The sequence below is a fragment of the Erigeron canadensis genome, chromosome 2 (assembly GCF_010389155.1).
Source record: "Erigeron canadensis isolate Cc75 chromosome 2, C_canadensis_v1, whole genome shotgun sequence".
NCBI classification, from domain to species: Eukaryota; Viridiplantae; Streptophyta; class Magnoliopsida; order Asterales; family Asteraceae; genus Erigeron; species Erigeron canadensis.
Window position 1 is genome coordinate 30450742 of NC_057762.1, and position 18477 is coordinate 30469218.

The 18477-nt window shown below is 32.7% G+C and overlaps 1 protein-coding gene across 2 annotated transcripts; it reads right to left on the reverse strand.

Moving 5' to 3' along the window:
- Positions 1-360: 360 nt before the first annotated feature.
- Positions 361-10714, reverse strand: LOC122587428 (disease resistance protein RUN1-like). Of its 2 annotated transcripts, XM_043759593.1 has the most exons (11): positions 10511-10714; positions 8523-9369; positions 6849-7938; positions 6685-6753; positions 5597-5821; positions 4289-5017; positions 3595-4189; positions 3408-3505; positions 1540-1662; positions 976-1364; positions 361-924 (listed from the first exon to the last, which is right to left on the reverse strand). In XM_043759593.1, the coding sequence occupies exons 2-11, from the start codon at positions 8963-8965 to the stop codon at positions 690-692; spliced, it is 3996 nt and encodes a 1331-aa protein (XP_043615528.1). In that variant the 5' UTR covers positions 8966-9369; positions 10511-10714; the 3' UTR covers positions 361-689. The 2 variants fall into 2 exon arrangements, with proteins under 2 accessions (XP_043615528.1, XP_043615527.1); XM_043759592.1 differs by having other exon boundaries at positions 361-1364.
- Positions 10715-18477: the final 7763 nt, after the last annotated feature.

Genomic DNA, 18477 nt, shown 5'->3' on the forward strand with positions numbered 1-18477 from the left:
ATAACAATTGTATATATAAAGCCATTATGAACACTACACGTACAAAAGATTAAGTACAGTTTTCTTAAAAAAAAAAACATTTACAAGTACAGTTTTCTTTGAGATTCTAAATGAATCACCCTGTGATATCAGGTAATAAGAATCAGATAACTATTTGTTGGACACTTATCTAGCGTTTGGCAAACTCCAACTCTTTAACTATCTACACTTAAAATGCCCTCAATAATCAGATATTTGGAATCAGATTTGATGCAGCTACTAATTATTCAGAACTAGTTAGCTTACCACTAAATAATCAGGATAATCAACATCATCATACACGATCACCGGAATCTGTTTATAGACAGCTTAAGAACACAATAATCAGAAGATCACTTACATAACGCAATGCTAACCCCCACCTCCCAAATTGATTTCCAAGATATACATATGTGATCCACTAAGTATAAATATTGGACCAACTTCAACATCAAATTTTATTGTTATGTAAAAATGTCATTTTCTTCATCTGCCACGAAGTGTGGATTAAAAAAACTAGTTAATATTAACAGAATTCATATACTTCATATTAAAAACCAAACGGAAACAATTAGTAATCTCAACCCAATAAAATACTAAAGTTTCTAGCCCGATTTATCTGAAAATTTCAATGGGTGGCTAAGTGGCTTGATTTTGCATCTTTAAAATCATCACGAACTGGACTTTTCCGGTGATTGAAATGGGGAACTTGGGGGACTTTCCATTGATGGGCTTAGGGGGGGTCTTTCCAATGATGGGCTTCGGGAAAATTTTCTTAATGAGGAAACTGGGAAACTTGGGGGACTTTCCATTGATGGATGGGGGGCTTTCCGTTGATGGGAGAGACTTGGGGAACTTTCCATTGATTGATGGAGGACTTCCCATTGATGGGGGGGACTTGGGGAACTTTCCATTGATTGATGGAGGACTTCCCATTGATGGGGGGGACTTGGGGAACTTTCCATTGATTGATGGAGGACTTCCCATTGATGGGGGGGACTTCCCATTGGGGAACTTGCTTGTGCTGCTTCTGCATAATATTTCAATGTTACTCCTGCTTCTCTTGCGAAGTTATAAATTGTATAACATCTGTCATATAAAGATTTCAATGCGGAGCTTTTGGGTAGATTTTTAACACGAATGAGCTCATTTTTCCAAAGCTCCTCCACCAATTTCACAACACGAAAAGGATGAAAATCTCCAACGACAGTTATCCGCTCTTCTTTTGTATCAAGAGTGACTGATCCAATTCCTGCAAATTTAGCCAATTCTTTCACCACCTTGTGTTTTACCTTATCATCACCGATGTTCACTCCTATTCCTATCAGTTTTTTGTGCACAGTTCTCTGCAAAGTACAGTATTATTATTGAATAAACAGGACTGGAAAATAGTGCTACAAAGAATTTGAAATCATGGAATTAATGATAGGGCCTGCCGAACCTCAGGTGGATCTCAGGAGCTAGCTATCTTATATTTTTGTAAGCTCTTTCATATATTAACTCAACTGAATATTCAATTACCTTGCCATTTGTAGCATGAATCTCAAATTCAGTACCAGATTTTACTAGCTCTGAGCTTGATGTAAACGTCATAGTTGTATCAAGAGATGATTTAGACATTTCTGTTATCTTGTAAATGTCCTCCTGTTTGTTTTTTCAGACACCACAATCCATATTAGCGAAACCCAAATATCACATTAACTAAATCAAATAAAAATCGAATACCAAAAGGTCAAACTATATACTATAGTTTTTTAGTTAATCTTTATCACTTTTGTCAACCTTGTACAAGATCAAAAATCAATGAAATCAAATAGTTGGGCCGTGGACCAAGCAGATTGAATTGAACCCAACCAAGTAAATTCTGTATGTTTGGGAACCCTCATTACTTAACTTTTTTAATTAATTTAACACAATAATATATAAAACATATTCATACAAATAAAAATATTATTTATAAAAAACAAAAGAAGACTCAGATATGTTTGGGAACAAATTACGGATAATCTGCCATGGGTGCAATCTGTCGAAGGTTGCAAACTTTTTAGTTTTTACAATCCTATGATTTTGCCCTGCCAAGATATGGATAATCTTTAAGAATTTTCCCCGAATTTATATCAATCATCAAGATCAGATGTATCCATATCGAGAACTTGGATTCAACATATCATTAACGCCTCTAGATACATAATCAGTGCACGTCGGTTTCGTCGCCAGAACACGAACAAGAACGGATCTGGCGGGATCAAATTCAGCACTGTTCGTCCACAATATCCAACTAACACAAATATAAATGGTGGGATTAAAAGATGGTGACCAACAAGAACCAGACAAGGCTCGTCCAATGGATCTGGCCGGTTTAAATATTTCGGCAACTCATCGCGCATAAGATCCACCAACATATAACAAAGAACATTCGGATTTAAAGGGGAATAAAAAAAGGAAACCCTAAATAGCTCATCTCCCATTCCTCGGTTAACCGACACACACAACCGACGACCACAACAGCCAATATGCTGCCAACAGCGTTACTTAAGCAACGAGGAACCGATGAGACCATTGGGACGAGCCTCATATCATTTTAAAGTCTTTTTTCCCCATGAATAGTATTGATCTTCAATTTTGACAAGGTTTACAATTACAATTACAATTACAAGAACATTGTAGTTGTATAAAAAATGATAACATATGTACCTAAATGGCTAAATCATATAGGATTAGACACTAACATAAACAGCTCTAATGTACTGTAAAACCATGAATCGAAATTGAAAATCAATATGAATCTAGTTTAAACCACTTGTCTTAGATCAAGTGGCCACCTGGGGCCCTCTTTGTGGTTCTGGGGGAGGGGATGTTGGCTTGGAGACTAGGGATCGAATCTCAATTCCCCATGGCTTCGGGCATTTACCGCGGCAGACGCCTGCGGATCATGTTATCGCACCCTTGGTCTCCAAGGGTGCCTACGGGGTCCAACCTCTAGCATACTGCCCGATTGGGTGTCACTGCTAGGTTTCGAATCACTAACCAACTAACACGCCGTTCTAAAAAAGAAAAACTGAATCTAGCTCAGCCATGGATTAACTAGAAGAACTGAACTACCCGGCCACCTTGATTATGTGTGGTCTTTTTTTCTTTGAAGTTTGTGTGTGTTACTATTATTTAGTATAAAACCTAGGGATTTTCGACATCATAGACACTAGGGTAACATGGCCCTAGAGTTTGTAACAGAGGAGAGCAATAAAAATTGTTATGATTAAAATTAATCCACCTAGGTCCTATTCATCTTATTCCAGCTGCATATGTAGGTAAAATTTCCTTCACCATTGTCACTTAAAACTTCACCAGAAAAAGGAAAAGACAAAAGAGATAGTACAGAGCATATTTACCAATTCAGGACCTTGGATGATGCATCTCAGAGTTTTCAAATCTATATATGATCGATTCAGCTGCTTAGGTCGACCAATCTTTCTCCATCCCCGTATCTCTGTAAGGACGTGTCATATGAGGAACTTTGCCTATTCAACTTACATTTAACTACAAATACCAAGAAGTAGCTTGACAATATGAACATACCTGTATAATCAATGGTATCACCCACTAAAATTTTAAACCAATCAGGTGCTAGTCTGCCAACCTCCATTAACTCGAAGAAATCACGGCGACAAAGATAGTATGCTCCTGTGCTTAGCTGAAATCCAGACAATTCTCCACCAAGAATTTCTTCCAAACTTAAATTGCTTCCAGAGGATTCATCAGCTACTTCGTCATCAGAGTACACAAGCCTTGCCCCACATTCATGCACCTCTAATCCACTCATCACAGCAATAGAGACATTAACTTTATCTTCCGGCTCCAATGTGTTTCCAATTGGCCAATAGCTCAACCATATACCAACTTCACCATATTCTGGTTTGCCAAATACTCTGGGGTTGTACATCAAATCAACACCATTCGTTGTACTGATTTTAGCAAACCATGCAGAGTCATCACCTGATATTGTATATTTGAAAGTTAGATTTAATCCTTTAAGCCTCCTATTCTCAGGACATGAAGGCACTCCAAAGGACAAAGATGATGATTCTGATATATAGTCAGGTTTAATGTTTGGATCCTTTAGGTCTGAAACATCTGGCAGAGATGTGCTCATTATACTGAATTCATACAACATCTGGGAACGAAGATAAAAGAGTTGGTCATTTAAATATGAATTGTTTGTAGGTGGTGTATTTATGTGCTGATATGAGTACTCGAGAAAGAAAAAATGAACCTGGAGATTACAATTTCTGCCTACTGTGAGCTCATCATCACCAACAAGGCACACCTCGTGGTTTTGATATTTTTTCAGCCACTTCAAGTGCCCCAGAGCAGTTTCATTGAGCTTGGATACTGGTAGCAATTTGATAAAGTCTTCAACTTCATACAAATTGACACAACCTTCATAACCAAACTCTTGCAAAGTGAATCGATGTGAATTGAAAGTTATTTGCTCCAGTGACTCACAATAATATACATACAATTCTGCTAATCTGTTGGGGAGATATAGAAGCGACTTCAGACTACAGCAAAAACTCAAATCAAGGACCCGAAGATTTTCAAGATGATCATAGCAAGGCGAGACCTTAAATAGACTATTCCCTAAGTTCAAGTACTCCAAAAATGGTTGAACGTTGAAATTCAAAGGAAAATGATCAGTATATTCAAGTTCGCACTTATTGAGTAATAGCCGCTTTAATGAACGTGGGAAGGATAATGTAGGCATTGGAAATCCACCAGAGGTGGATGCTTTAGTTCCTACTAACAGATTGGACAAATTTTTACACCCTGTCAAGTTCAATAGTGCAAGACTCGTAAGGTCTCCAATGGTTTCACAGACATGCAACAAACTAAAACAGTTCCAAAGAATCAAAGACTCGAGTTGAGGGATTCTAAACACGTTGCGAATTTCACGTAGATTGTGTGAGTCCTTAAGATTTAGAATCTGCAATGATTGAAGATTCTGCAGCAAAAAAATAGGGAAATTCTTTACAATTATACACTTCCATAAAAGATAGATGAAAATTGTTGCTAACCACCCGTAGCGTTGTGGTTAAGCCTTCTATAAATAAAAAGCAAGGGTAAATTGATTATTTGTTTCTACACTCGTCATCCCTCTAGTTGTAATTTTTTCCAAGTTTTTTCGTATGTCACCAAAATCACTCAAATAAGATTAAAGTTACTTTGGTCATTTCATGTAGCATAAGAACAAATTTGGGTATAAAAATGACAACCACATGTACAAACCGTTTAATTAATACTTAAAAGTGATATTTTTTAATTAAAAAAAAACAAAAAAACAATTGGATAACTTTGGTGATTTACCCAAAAAACAATCTTTGTAAAAGACTTGGCTTTCTATTTTAATTTGAGAAGGTTGAATTTCAATCGGAAAGTGAGTTTCAAATTTAGTTTTAGCATAAAAGTTGAAATTTTATTAATGAGTGTCTTTGTATTTATGTTACAGTTTAATGGATTAGCTAAACCTTCAAAAATTCCATAATTGAGCAAAACATCAAAAAGAAGACATTGAATACTCTACCATAGGGGGGTCAAATACTTCCAACTTGCTATTGCTCATATCTATAGCCACCAAATTCATCATGTATAAATCAGAGGGTACAGTTTTTGAATTGAATCCAATCCAGCAAAGCCATCTTAAATCTTCTGGTATATTGTCAAAGGAGCCGGTCAGCTCCACAAAATTTAGCTGCAACAATTTTAAGTTATCCATCTTTTTTAGTGCCTTGGTCTTGAGTTCTGATGACTGTAAATTTAGCATGAAGAAGTTAGTAAAATGTATATCATATCCAGGAAAAAGAAACAAAGATTTCCATTAGTTACATTCCTCTTTTTAGCAAAATAAATCATCTAACATTAGGTTTTCCTATTAAGAGCACACAAACATGCCAGTATGCCACTTAAAGGTGCTTATGAGTTGTAATTGTGCAATCTTGGGTCTGGAATATTGCATTGGTTTACCTTATTGTGTTTGTTTATATATTTGTAGGTTTAAAAGATAAGTTAGGACAGAACAGTAGGAGATTAAGGACCTCAAAAAGGAAAACTAAATCATTTAATTAATAATCTTTTAAATTTTGTATACCTAGTGTATGGATTATCATCAGTGCTAGCTAGACTCAAACCTTATTCTCTTCTAGTATTAAGAATATAACTATATAAGTTCTGGTTCGGTTTTCCGTCAGTTACAATAAACACAGCATTAACAAACAAAAACATAATAAAACCAACTTTTGTGATTTTAGTATCATCAATCTTTAACTGAAATTCACTAAAGACCAAAAGGACTTCAGCTTGGTATCTAACACGAGTAAGAAAGTGTGTATGCATACTCGTATGATCTATATCTTGAACTGCATAGTGCACAATTGCATGATCTATTTTGACCCCAGAAGCGAAAATGTGGCAAGGGTCAAGGGGGCCTTGTGGCGGTACCATTAGCTAGCCATGGTCATTTAATTTGAAAGGGAGGTGGTTTGTGAAACAAAACATGAATGATAGGGACCAAACCAGGGAATCTATAAAAGGCCAGACCCTTGGACGAAAGCAACAAAACTACTAGAATGGAAAACATACAAAATTACATTTCAATTATTCTTTATTAATTACCTTGAATGCAAAGATCTCTTCTGTCAGCAGATTCATGTCAAGTGCTAAACCTTCTATTGTTTTTGAACCCTGAAAAGAAAAAGAAAAACCGTAGAATTTCTATATGAATGAGGCGGGTATGAGAGTAAAGACAAGCTTAAACAAACAAATAAGAAGTATCTTACCTTTCCCTTGCTCAATATCTTATAGGACTCGCTACTTAGCCAGACTCTACTACGCTCTGAAGGATATTTCGGCGATTCTTCACGGACTATGTTTTTCCCCATCTCCTGGAGCAACCGATGCATTACGAGTTTTTTGTTTGGTGAAACAGAGAGAAGACATCTGTTTATTAATGTTTTGATCCCGGATGCTGCAGAATAATCACGCTCCAATATCGTTACCACATAGTCTATGTCTTTGCCAACAAAGAAACAAGCAATATGCAAAAACAACTCTTTCTCCGATTTATATGGCAAAGACATGTAGCTCCTTATGAGTACTACTTGAATTCGAGAATCGATATCTTTATCTAATAGCTTCAATTGACTTTCCCAATCGTTTTTGAACAGAGACGAACCCAAAACTTCAAGTGCCAGTGGATTTCCTTGACAATATCGTACTGCTTGTCCTGCAAGCTCCACGAAACCTTCCATGGGAATCTTGGAACCAAATGCATGCCGACTTAAAAGTTCTAATGATTCATCATCATTCAATAATTTCATTTTATAACTTTGACATCTCCATTTTGTGGAGCTAAACCATTTATCTGTATTTTGCCTGGTTGTTAATATAATTTTGCTTTGTGCATTAATCTCCCCTGTTCCAAGTAAAGCAACCAACTGCTTATGCTCAGCAATGTCATCAAGAACAATTAGCGTCCTTTTTGAATGTAATGCCTCCTCAATTTTCCTCGTACCATGGGAAACACCAGGAATTTTTCTTTTCTTGCCTCCTAAAATGTCTTTGAGAAGTTGTTCTTGTAGCTCAAGCAAATCATGATGTCCTTCACATCTACTATCAATCCCTTCAACAAAACTTACATTTTCGAAATGTTTCCAATTTGAATCGTATATATACTTGGCCAGTGTTGTTTTGCCACTTCCACCCATTCCCCAAATTGATAAAAATTCAAGATTGGGTTGATTTAACCAAATATTGATCTCCTCATATCGAGCGGACATCCCTGTTATATTGGGTGGAAGAGAAACTTCTTTGCAATCTATTTTATTGTAAATAGTATCCACAATTTCCTTCAAGAACTTTGTTTCAGACCTGAAAAAGAAAAATGAATAAGCTCCATTAGATATCTCACAGGTGATTGTTGGCCATATTTAACTATATCAATGCATAAGAGCAGACAGACAGTTTACTAGTTTAGATAACTAAACAGAAATTAAACGATAAGGATTTTAATTAACCATAACATTAAAAGTGTGTTTGACAGGGGTCTTTTAGACGTTTGTGGGGAAAAAATTTTTGTTTGGTTGTAGCTTTTAAATAAAATCACATCAGAAAGCCCTTAGCTACATGCCTACATCTACCATTATGTAATCCGTAGCCCCAGCCACATTTCCAGCTTCATATACTTTCATCAAACATACGCTAAATATCAAAATTAGTCTAAACAATTTTAGTCAAAAGACATATAACCGCCACTAAGGTGCACTAGGTAAACATCTTGGGCTGGCCAGCTAAAGGGTTTCGAAACAGTCACAAGATACCCACATTAGACCACATAAATTGGAGTCAAAGACTCGACCTTCTTGGGTAAAAAAAAAAAACAGGAAACACCTCCTCGTCTATTCATAATCATACAAATTAAAATCAAACACACCCCAAGAAATAACTAGGCATACCCAGAAAGAACCATGCCGGCCAAATCAGCAACCTCTTTTAGTGCTGCCTTCCACTGGTTCACGTTGTGCACAGACCACTTTGAAGAAGCTTCGATCACTTGTATGGCGAAACTGTTAGTTTGTTGCCTAACATCTGTGGGAGCGATGTGATAGAAAACTGGCAGAACAAAATGATTGCATTCTTTTCTTTGTTGTAGAATCAACAGAAGCTCATCAAGGCACCAAGAGGAAGTTGCATAGTTTTTTGACAATACAACTATTGAAGACCTTGATTCCTTGATTGCTCTTTCGATTTCAGGTTTCAATTCCTCACCTCTATTTATTTCTTCATTGTCTCTAAAAGTATCAATTCCTGCTCGTATTAGTGCATTGTAAAGATGGTCTGTAAATGAATCACGTGTATCTTCGCCTCTAAAGCTCAGAAATACGTCATAGCTACTCATATTTTCCAGCAATATATACGATGATGATAATACTGATCAAGAGAAAGAACTCACAGCTACTTAAATAGATCTTGTACAGATATATGATGCATGGTATAAACTTCTAATATTTGAAAGATTTGAACAACTAAACTTATAGCCAACTGATCAAGAACAAATTATACCTATATCTGAACAATATGTGCAGATTACTGTATCAACTACCAACATTAATATGATGATGATCATCTTTTGACAGATAGATCAAATCACAGAATACTTCAAGTTGACTTTGAGTTTCTTCCAAAGAGATCTTTTATACTTGAAAATATTTCCCTTTGGTCCTTGAAGTCTTCTATACTTCCACATCCTGCTTAAGCAATGCAACTTCCACAATATGCATCTATACTCCCTCCACTTTGTACCTGAAACATTCTCATACACAAAACACAAGTTTACATAATTTGGACATGTTTAATTTTAGTTTGTATCATATAAATTTACATCCCCCTCAATCTAAACTTGAAACATGTCATGCAAATTCAATTTACTACATAAAAAATGATGTGAAGTAATACTCAATCTTTTTGTAGATGTAAAAACAGCCATTTAGGCCGGACAACTCTACCAGTCTAGTAAAATGGAAATGAGTCAAACTTGAACTAGGTGACATATGGATGCGAAATATGGACATGTGAGTAGTCTTTCAAAAGGTAACTCAAAAATATGTAAAGTAGGTTGTTTCTTACTTCCCATAAAATAAGACCACCATTTTTAATGAAATACAAAAGTTTGAAATTGACCTTCTTAATGATAAACACTTATGCTTCAAGTTTATGATCATTTTTTTTCCCCGATTAGAACACCTTTTGCTGGTGACTATGTATCTTAAAACTCTTAATGCGGTTGTAAAATGTGACTAAAGGGAGCATGCATATAACGACTCAAGCATAGGACTAAATATGAAACGTCCGGTCTGGTAAGGCTTAAATAGATCAACTTTCCAATCAATTTGCGATATTCTGAAACACTAGACAACAATTTATTAATCCTAATTTCAGTACAATCGAACACCAAATTTGCTTCGAAAGGTGACTGCATAGCTTACATCCTACAAGGGTAAAAGCCAATATTCATTCAACAATTCTAGATGTTACTTTCTTCGAGACAAACAAACACCACTTTCTGTTTAAGAATTTCACATTTCTAAAAATTAATACTACTCTCCTAAGTCTTTATTTAAAACTTTTATCTTAGAGAATTAACTTAAAAGTTAAAATTCTCAATTTCCTTTTCATTGTTTCCTGTCACTACTATATCAACATATACCAAACACGGCTATATAAATAATGTATTTAATGAAAAAAACTAAAGATAAGAACCATTCTTCTTCCTCAATTCAAACACAAACACACACAGAGGTGGTCCTGGTTTTTGTTTTAAGTGGGGGCAAAAGTACGTACTTGATGACATATGAATCTCAACAACTACATATATTATACTCGTATATGAAATACACAGTTGACTAATACAGCTGTATATACACACACACACACACTAACTTACCTTTTAAAAAAATCAATGAATCAGGTCGAAGCTGCCGCAATGACTCAGTCACACCGGCCATCGCGCCAGAATCTCGGCACGATAAAGACTCTCAGCACACGAACGTACCCCTTTAAATGATTATTAAAGCATAATGTATGTAGTTACACGATCTATATATTATCTAATAAAAAGTACACAAAAGTTATTTTGGAAAATGTTAGGTGCTTTTAGTTTTAGTTTAAGAAAACATGAAAATACAGTAAACACTTTTAAATTGTATTTTTTAGAAAAAGTTTTCATGAAAACAGAAAACATTTTGAAAACATTATTTTTCACTTTTCCTTTTCTATTTTTTAAATTTTAAAAACCTCGCATTGTTTTTCATTTTTTGATTTTAAACGCGTTTTTAAAATTTTTATTTGTTTTCTAAGGATAGAAAACTCCTTTCATTTTCTAAAAAATTAAAAATGAAAAACTAGAAAACATTTTTCACAACTAGACGTGCCCTTAAAAATTCTATAAAATGCTTTTACCTACATTACCTTTTATTATTTAAAAATACCTGAAAGATGTTAAAAATGAAAAAACCGAAGAGATGTTAAAAATGAAGCTATTGATAATAGATGTTAGCATATTATTTATGTAATAAATAGTATAATATAGTTGTAGATGTTTGTTATTGTAAAACAGGTATTAAGGTAAAATAAATAAAAATAATATCTTGACCTTTATATTATGGTAAAAAAATGATTTACGAAGATTCACGAAACAACGTATTGTTTTATTTGTTTTACTTTAATAACTAGAATCTATAGTTGTATTTATTTATATATTCTATATTTTATAATTTATATGTGTATCTATATTCTCGAAAATCCCGTAAAATCCATCTCATAAATGTGAGATTAAGACTTAAATGTAAATGGATTTTCTCAAAATCAAAAACTTTAACAATGAGTCACCAACCTCATTGGCTTTTTTAAAATACTAGTTAATTAATTCGGGTTCAACCCAGGCATATTAATAAAAGCTTTATAGAAATGTATTTTCGTCAATGAAGTTGCGACAATCCAACGATAATCATAACCTTTTAGTAGTATACCTGGAGTAGTATACCTTATGTTTCAAATAAATATAATTAACTTCTTAACCCGCATAATATGTCGATAATTTAAAAATCTGTTACGACATAATTATGTAGATGATGGAAATTAAAATACCATGTATAGATTATTAGAGTTTTAGAGAAAATAAAAACAATTTAAAAAATGACATTATAAATAACAAAAAGAAAATGAAATAAGTTTTAAAAAAGAAAAATTAAAAATGAAATTAGTTTTAAAAAGGAAAAATGATTATGACATCATAAGTAAACTAAAAAAAAAACTAAACTTTGAGAAAAAAATTGAAGATGACAATTAAGCTAATTTTATAAAATGTTGATATAATAGCAATTTTATATATATATATATATAAAGATTTTTGAATAAGAATATTTTCTTAAACAAAGTGATTAATTAAATTTATTGAGTTGTAGTGAAAACCTTATGATATGTGTGCAATGATTTTACTTTCATGGTTTAAAAATAAGTTTTCGTTTTATTTTGTAATTTAACATTTATTAAAATAAATTACTAATTTTAATGTACTTAAAAATTAAAGATTTATTAACATATATCATATAATAATATAATAATAATAATAATATAATATATCTATTATTATTAAAACAATAGTTAATAAAGCCTCATCAATTTAAAACTATATAATGACATTGCCACATAGGCTTAAATCCTAGGTGTCATCTCCGTAATTTTTTACCACTAAAATTAAACAAAACACGCATACTTAAAAACCCGACCCGAGAAAACAAGTTTCTACCTATTCTCAATTCTCAGTTATTCCTATAACCCTAATCATGTTCCATCTCTCTCGATCTCTTTATTCGATTTGTGATTCTCTTCTTTGCAGTATGTTTCTCTTTCCATTATTTTTGATTATTTAAGTTCTTTTTTATTTCATTAAATTTTCGAACCTTTTTCTCCATTTAATTTATGTATAAATTCATTGATGTTATTTCTCACAAGACCCTAATTATAGCATGCCCTAAATTAAATTCTTCGAAATTTGTTAAAGATCCGATTTTTGGAGAGAGTTTAGTACGGGTACATCTTTTTCATCCTCCTGGCTGTAAGTGGTTCAGGAGTTGTTTTAGTTTGGTCATTAATTTTATAAGTTACTATTACTTTGTTTGTGCTTCTAAGTACTTTATTTTGTGTTTCCTACATAAGCATGATTAAGTTTGTTCTATTTTAATTTCCCAGTTGTGTCGTGTATCATTAAAGGTAACACTTTAATCATTTTTACTTATGATGTGTGATTTAGAAGTCACCAAAATAACAGAAGTGACAAATATAAAAAAAAAAAGTTGTAGGACTAGAAGTAAAACCAATTGAATGTAATGAGATGTTGTTTGTTAGTGGTTTAATTAGAAGAAATAGTATTGAACACAAAGGTCTCCTATGCACATCCAGTATTGCTTAATGCTAATTAGTTCTTTAACCTTTCAATGGCTTCTTTCTTTCTTTTTAATCTAGCATGTTTGTCAAGGCACTTCTCTTTTGTGACAAGGTGGTTTCCAAGTCTAGAACTTCTATGAATGTGATCTGCTGGAATTTTATTATAATTTACAGTGAACATCTTTCCATGAATTGCCAACTAAAAGTTTGTATCAATGAGTACATATTTACTACTGATTTTACTATCTTAAAATGCTACAATTGTAATGCTACTACTAAATATTATATGGATGCTACTAGGAGTTTAAGCAAATAACTTTATACTACATTTGGTAATTATTCTTTTTTCAAAATTAATTACACTTTATTGTATTGCTGTAGTGTTAATAACTAACTTATAATCTAATCATATGGTGTAATTTGAATGTTTCGGGTGATGTTTGCTAATTCTTCCTAACACTGCTTTTACTTTTACAATATGTATATTTTGTATGATATTTGGCAACTCAATCTCACATTTGTCAGGTGATCAGATATTTGACTGATTTATAGTTTTCTCTCCAACACTACCACATTACTTACAAGTCTATTTGCTCTATGCAGAGCCAACTTGGAGGGAATTGCTAATTTTCCAAAGTACTCTTTCCTGAGTTGGTGTTGGTTGTTGAAAGTTGCGTAGAGATGATCTTCGTGTTTATAGGACATATAAGGAGTATACTTTAAGAATACAAGATGACTCATTTTATAAACAAATGGATGTGGATACCTCCAAATTTCATGTTGGTGTAAATATATCATATATGCATTTAGTGACAAGTATACTGACACAGCTTCACTAGGTATGTACCAAAGCTAAACTTCATATTCTATACTTTAGTGATCACCATGTACATTGCACTTGTGGTTGACTATTGAGGAAAGTAATTTACCATTAAGGTGCCCATAATAAGGCATCAGGGCATTAACCTCTAAATTGGTCAATTTATGTTTGCTTTTTATTTTCTTTTTATTTGGGTTGTTTTATATTTTATGTCTAAAAAGTCAAATGTGTTAAGTTAATGAAGATTTAGATTCTAACTAGATAGGATAGTCCATTGGGTTAAAATGATGTGTCTAAGTGTATTCAAATACCCATATCACCTTTTTTTTTTGGTAAAAGAATATAGGTTATTATTTAGTTATATAAATTTTTGTAATCATATCACTTTAATTATTTATAAATGCTTAATGTGAAAAGTGATGAAAGAAAAATTGTTTGTGGGTCAATTATTTATAATCTCGCGTTTAAGTTTTCCTTTGTTGGTGTTTGGTAATTAACCTCATTGGATCTCTATAGCTTCTTTTTTATTTTGTTGATGTTTCTGGTTGGGTGATATTGGTGATCCATTTTTTACAAGTACAAAAACAAACTTTGCTTTTTACATGATCCACATTCACTAGCAAAGAGTGTAAGTTTTGATCTTTATGTTTAGATACCAATGCAAGTGTAGTGCTATCATCTTCATGGTTATTCCATATATGTGCTCTTGTTATAAAATTCTTGCCCAACATCTCTTAAATCACTTCATAAAGCTTTTGAATGTTATGTGAAGCATACTTTTATTATGGTTTTAAATTCTTAGATAGTCACAAGTGGTTAATTTTTTTTTAGTGCAGCCGTGCAAGTACTTCGACAAAATACACCGACGGCCAAATGTATTATCGTCCAAGTTTTCATTCTATCATTTTCAAGAGAAAATATATGGGAAGTTGTAATGCGTATTTGATGTGGGAAAAGGTTGTAGTGTAATTAAATAATTACTGGATGGTTCGTGGACAATGGGGTAACCCCAAATATGTCATGGAAAAATCGGACCGGAAAGAAAATAGACTCTTTTTTAAATAATTAAACATAAAAACACATTGTATGTATCGCAGTATCGCACCAGCCTGTCGTCTAAACTATTGGTTTGTAGTTTTCATTACATAATTCTATCATCTAAAAGATTGTTTTTACCATATTTCAAGTTTCATTTTAAGGTATGTTATAATGTTCTTTATACCGTCCGTGCATGGTTTGGCTCAAAAACCTCAAGACAATTTTAAAGCCTCTAAAACTCAAAACTAACTTATTGCATTGCCAAATAAGATTTCTTTTAGTTTCATGGTTAGTATCTATTTTCTTTAAATGTATGTTATAATCGATCTTTAAAATCTATGTAGCCGAGTCCAAATTTAACACATTGTTTAATTTTTGTTAATTGATTTTGTTGCTAACCGTGTTATAAAAATACTAAGGCAAGCGAATGGCATGGTTGTATAAAGTAACACAAAACAATTTTACTAATTATAAATGCCTACATATAGATCATTTTTCTTATATTCTATTAACCATATTTTAACTAGCCGCACATCGTGCAGGTAAAAGACCTAGTATTTTATAAAAGAGTAAATAAAATAAGGATGGAGATTAATTAAAGTTAAAAATAATTTTATTAAGGGATTAGTTCCCTGGAATGTAACTATCTTTGACCGATGTCTATAGTAGGAAAAAACTAAAGTTGTGTATATTGTATGTAAGTAACTTCAAAAAAATGTTTATTGTATGTAAGAAAACATACGTGGCAACCATATATATGTGTCACTTGTCAGATTTTAATTGGTTGAAACGAAATTCCTACATACAATAAACATTATTTAGAGTTGTTTATATACAATACACACAACTTTAGTTATTTCCTACTATAGACATTCGTTCAAAGTTTCTTACATTCCAAAAAACTAATCCCTTTTATTAATAAAGTTAAAGAAATTTTAATCATTGGATTAAATTAAAGCTCATAATTAAAAAATTATTTTTAAATTTTAACCATCGATTTTAATTTAAAGTTCAAGATTAATCACTTTACTTTAACTTGATCCGTGAAATAAATTGGTTTAATGAATTGCTCTTTACATTCTTTCTTAAATTAAATGCAACACACACACACTTGTAAGATGTAAGCATCAAAATTGTTAAATTTCTTAAATCTCTTCGTTCTAAAATTGATGAAAAGGATCTGTACGAGAAAACTTGTTTGTAGTCATTTACGCTCGATTATGTGTGAACTAGCAAAATGAAGGAATTTTTTTTTATGTGTGAACAATTATGATAGATCGAGCTAAAGATTGGACAAAAAGAAACCTTCAAACTTGTTGGAATTTTTTTTTTTTTTTTTATCTATACCTCCATACATGATCATAATTCATAAATCTTTCTGTTTGCAAGGATTGCCACAAAGAAAGGAGCCATTTGATTCAAAGATTCTAAAAAAATTTGTTGGAAAGAAATTTGGAATTTCTTATGTTAAACCCTATTTCCTTTCCATCAAGTACTCTTCAAATCTTTGAACCCAAACTGCCCATAAGTTAAAACTAAATCTTGAAATCGCAACAATAACGTAAGCCCAAACACTGAAAGCAATCAAATTAGTATTTATAATCTGTGAATAAAGCTATCGTTTTTTATTACAGCTTCTCATGACTTTTCAGTTTCCAAGATAAACCTGTTGGCTCAAGATTAGTATAGAGAACGCACAGATTTCATCCCACTCTGCTTTTCCTAAAGACAATTTTTATTTTTTCTTGAAAGAGTTATCCTCCATCAAAGACTTCTTTTGTTCAAACGGTAAGGAAGTTAATGAAGTTGTTGATGAGCTTAGGACGGGAACGAGTGGATTGATTAATTTATGTCATGTTTCACTGGTTCCGAAATATAGTGGTGATTATGTTAACAGATTTAGTCTCATGGATGATACTGATAGTAAGATGATTGATTGTGCTACTATGGTTGAAGATGGTGAGCGGTTTATATGATATGACTTGGCAAATTGATAAGTGAAAATACACGGTTCTTAAAACTGTACTAATTGTTGATATTATGTGTTCACAGGCATGGTTTACTGCAAATATACTCGTAACAAGGTAGGAATTTGTGTCACTTAGAATTTTTTATTTTTTATACAATTTATACAAATATACTAATCTCATAAATATTTTTTAAACCTAAACTAGTTAGGTATATAAATTTATCCATTATACTAATTTGAAAGAAAAAAACTATTTTCTTTCCAACCCTACACCTCTATATAGTCTAAAATAAAAATAAGAGTCAATACTCACTATTTTTTTTTTTTTTTACGACAAAAGCAATATCAATATATTAAAATAACAACAACCAACTAGCAAGAAACTAGAGGTTAAATTACAGAGTACAAAGTTACAACATTCTAGATAAACAACAAAGAACTTTATCTAGAACCTGCCCGTAACTTTAACTGCTTTTCAGTACTCAATAAACTCCTTTTCAGTACGTCAATCTCTTCCCTTCTAATATATGTATTTAACTAGTTTATACACTCGTGTATTGTTGTGGGTAACAAAAATTTTATGACCACACCTACGTTTTATATACGTTTGTTTTAAATTTATACTTACTATAAAAGATAAAATAGAAAATAATAAACCTAAAAAATTTGTTTGAAAAAAAAATAACATACGAACTCATGATACGGATGGATGGGCTTGTACATGGCCCAAAACCAAATAAATATAAAAGGATTTTTGGTCATTTTTGTAGTAGGCCCAATGTAATACCCCAAGCTAGGCTCGAAATGCACGGAAAAGCATGACATAAGATGGAATTACCGTAGAATGAAACTATATGAAGATGAAAGGATTCCGTGAACACAACAATTAAGTTACAAAGTCACAAAAGCATAAGGAGCATACAACCATCAAAAGTTTACAAAATAACATTCAAAAGATGGCTCATGATCCTAAGTAAATCCCATCAACGGGTAATGAATCACGGATCCATGGTCAAGTCCAACATCTAGCAAGGCACATCAAGCTCTTGGGTTCTCTTGGTTACCCGAAAAGTGTACTAAACAATGTCAATACTATGTTGGTGAGTTTGTAGGAAGGAATGAACAAGAACACGTACCAATGTCATCCAATACATAATTAACTATCAAACATGATTTAAGATTTGCATCCTTGTACACAATGTCCCTAAATGTTCACATGTCATTCATAATTGTCATCTGGTACTAAAAAGTACCCGTAAAATGTCATCAAGTACGTATCGTACCCGTGTAATGTCATCAAGTACTAAAAGTACCCGTTTGTATTGTCATCATGCACCTCATTGTACCCATTGCACATAAAGTGATCATCCATGACCATCATTGTCCACACATAACCGAAACACCATGTGTATATATTTCATACGATACTACTTTTGAAAGGCATTTAATGCTTATATATAGGGTCACCCGCAGCCTTCCCACCACATCTCCAACTTTTCAAAGGCATTACTGTCTTCCGTATATACACAACTAACCTAAAAACATCTCCACATACACATACAATATCCATACAACGAATCACCTATTTGCACGTTTACAAAACCATCACACAACATATAAATCACAATGTCATCATGCC